The sequence below is a fragment of the Austrofundulus limnaeus genome, unplaced genomic scaffold (assembly GCF_001266775.1).
Source record: "Austrofundulus limnaeus strain Quisiro unplaced genomic scaffold, Austrofundulus_limnaeus-1.0 Scaffold44, whole genome shotgun sequence".
In the NCBI taxonomy this organism is placed as follows: Eukaryota; Metazoa; Chordata; class Actinopteri; order Cyprinodontiformes; family Rivulidae; genus Austrofundulus; species Austrofundulus limnaeus.
The window spans coordinates 1,274,383-1,276,888 of record NW_013952446.1 but is presented as its reverse complement, the minus strand read 5'-3'; the positions used below and the strand labels follow the sequence as shown (position 1 = coordinate 1,276,888).

Sequence of the window (2,506 nt, the reverse complement as noted above, 5' to 3'; positions counted from 1 at the left end):
ATACATACACAGTATATAGTGAAACTCACATGCATACAGTACCTGTCAACACTACATTACAAACACACACGCACAGCACTAACTGTGTCTCCTCTAAATGTACTGTAGTATTAATTACTGAGGGAACTCTGCAGTACTGGATTTAATTACTGACTAAATGAACCATTTAAACTTTACTGCTGGTTCAATTAACCGGGTTAAGTGAGATTGGGTGATTGTAACTCACTTAACATTTGAGCTGATATCTTTTGACTTCCACAGTCTGGGGGGGCAGCAATTTCAGAAAAAAAATATCAACTGATCAGATTAAATAATTACTGTCTGTGGAGGCAGGACTTTGCTTGACTACTGCAAAAATGTTTTACTCTGAGACAGGATTGGAGTCCAAAACTGACTCTAATCAAATTGCAGAACAGGCTGGGAAAATCTACATCGGGCCAAGTGCAGAATCCTATTAAGGAAAACGAATAATTTCTAAAGATAGCACTTTGTAAAAAACATGTTTTTCTGTATCAAACTGGAAATATTTACTTCCCTAAATTTGAACATTTAACTACCCAATTTATTTCTGTAACTTCTTTAAAGTGAACATCAATCGCATTTTTAAAATTGTTTTAAAGCCCAGGTTAAGAAGAAAAAAAATATTTTAATTGATAAGTCAAAGTTAAGTACTTAGTGCACGCTAAGTGTTAGAGCATTATGTGTAGTACTCATAGAACCACAGTTATGTGAGTAATACAGTGTGGAGATTTTCTGAGATGTAATGTTAGAGTATTGAGAATCAAAAAGAACACAAGCCTAACTTATTTAATGTCATTTCTTCTGTTTAAAGGTTTTATTCTCTCTGTAGTGAATTCTACTGTTTAGGAGGGGAAGTGCAATGAATGCTTACACTCATTCATTACACTGATAAAGTCAATAAACAAAAATTTCTGACAAAAATAATCAGAAATGTAACATGTTAATTTTGAATCATAATGAAATTTTATTTGAAGCCATTGGTTATTGTAAATCTCTTGGTTTTATGATGCAGAAGAAAAATATTTGTGTGTTGAATCCAACATCTAAAACATTAAAAATAAAATGATGTATTAGACAACGCAATGAACAATTCTAATTGAAATGTCAAAAAATAATAATAATTTGCAGATATTTTAAAGGTTTTAAAAATGGACACCCCTCCAATCCTATCCAGCAAACTGGAGGACATTTACATGTTCAATCTCACATAAAGAAATTTTCTCACTTGGACAGTGGCTCATGCACTTATCAATGTGGAAACTAGTGTTATTTTTCTCAACCAAGTGTGTGTGGTCCAACACCTATCGCCATATCATTAAATACTATTAAGAGCCTCTATCCCCGTGGGGTGACTGTTCAAAGGACCTGAATTAAAGTCAAGCTCCCGCTGACTGACAGAAGTAGAAATGTAACTCTAACATCATCTTACGGGTCTCCCAATTAATTCACCTCTCTTCTTGAGCAGAATGTGTTAAAAGGACTTAAAGTTACTTCAGTAGTAGAAGATAAGGAAGACTGATGAAGTAAGTAAATCAGAGAGAGCTTGTGTGTTGGGGTCTGAGAGTGAGAGGATCAAATAACTGACATAAAAGACAGTGGTGCAAAGAGAGACGCATAGATCAAGGGTGAACTAGAGCAATATCAAAAGAATGATTCTGAGTTATAGACCACCACCACAGGTCGTCCTGGGGTGTCTCAGTTATTACAGTAGGTGTTAATCCACCTACACGTTACGCTCTCTACACCTCATGATAAGTGACTCATATAGGTATCACAATAAAAATGTGTTCATTATGTAAGTCAAACTATTCTATTTAGGGAGTCTTTTGTTGGCCATAAGAATACAAATGCAGATCCAGTGCATGCATCAATAAGCAGCATTCCTTTGGGTTGAATTCTTATGCACATTATTAAACTTGAAAAAAAGAAGGAGCATCTGTGGGAGAGTCAGTAAAGATTGAGAGGGGAGCTTACCTTAAAGTTGGTTTGCTTGTTTGGTGAGCGGTAAACAGCTGTGCGCTGAGCCTGATGCTGCTGGTGCATTTGTTCCTGCTGTTTCTGTAGCTGAGCTTGGAGTTCAAAGATGTGTTGGACTTTCTGAGCCAACTGGCTACTGAGCTCCTGGTGACTCTGGCGGAGTTTGGCCTCGCTAGACATGAGAGTTTGGTAGCACTGACTCAGCTCCTTGTATAGCTGTCAACAAAAACAATTATTGATGGGAAGTAATGAGGAAATGAAATGGTCATGATGTCAAATAGGATATGACAAAGCACTTGATAGATAATGTGAAGACAGTAACGTGAGTTTTCATATTATATTATTATGTTGTCTATTACTTTGTGTCAAAATTGATTTGATTTGATTTATTTATTTAACAGGAAAAGATTATTAAAAATCAAGCCTGACTCAGCATAATTGCTGTTTTACAGCAGGTTCCTGTTCTGCAGCACATAAAACACTTAGAATTACAGCATCACAATCACAT

The 2,506-nt window shown here is 35.8% G+C and overlaps 1 protein-coding gene across 1 annotated transcript in view; it reads right to left on the bottom strand.

Moving 5' to 3' along the window:
* Window positions 1-1,995: 1,995 nt before the first annotated feature.
* cntln (centlein, centrosomal protein) overlaps window positions 1,996-2,506 on the bottom strand; it is a gene marked incomplete at its 3' end in the record, with an annotated part of 14,241 nt that continues 13,730 nt past the window's right edge. The window contains 1 exon segment of the mRNA XM_014007776.1: window positions 1,996-2,214. Coding sequence (XP_013863230.1) covers window positions 1,996-2,214 — 219 coding nt within the window.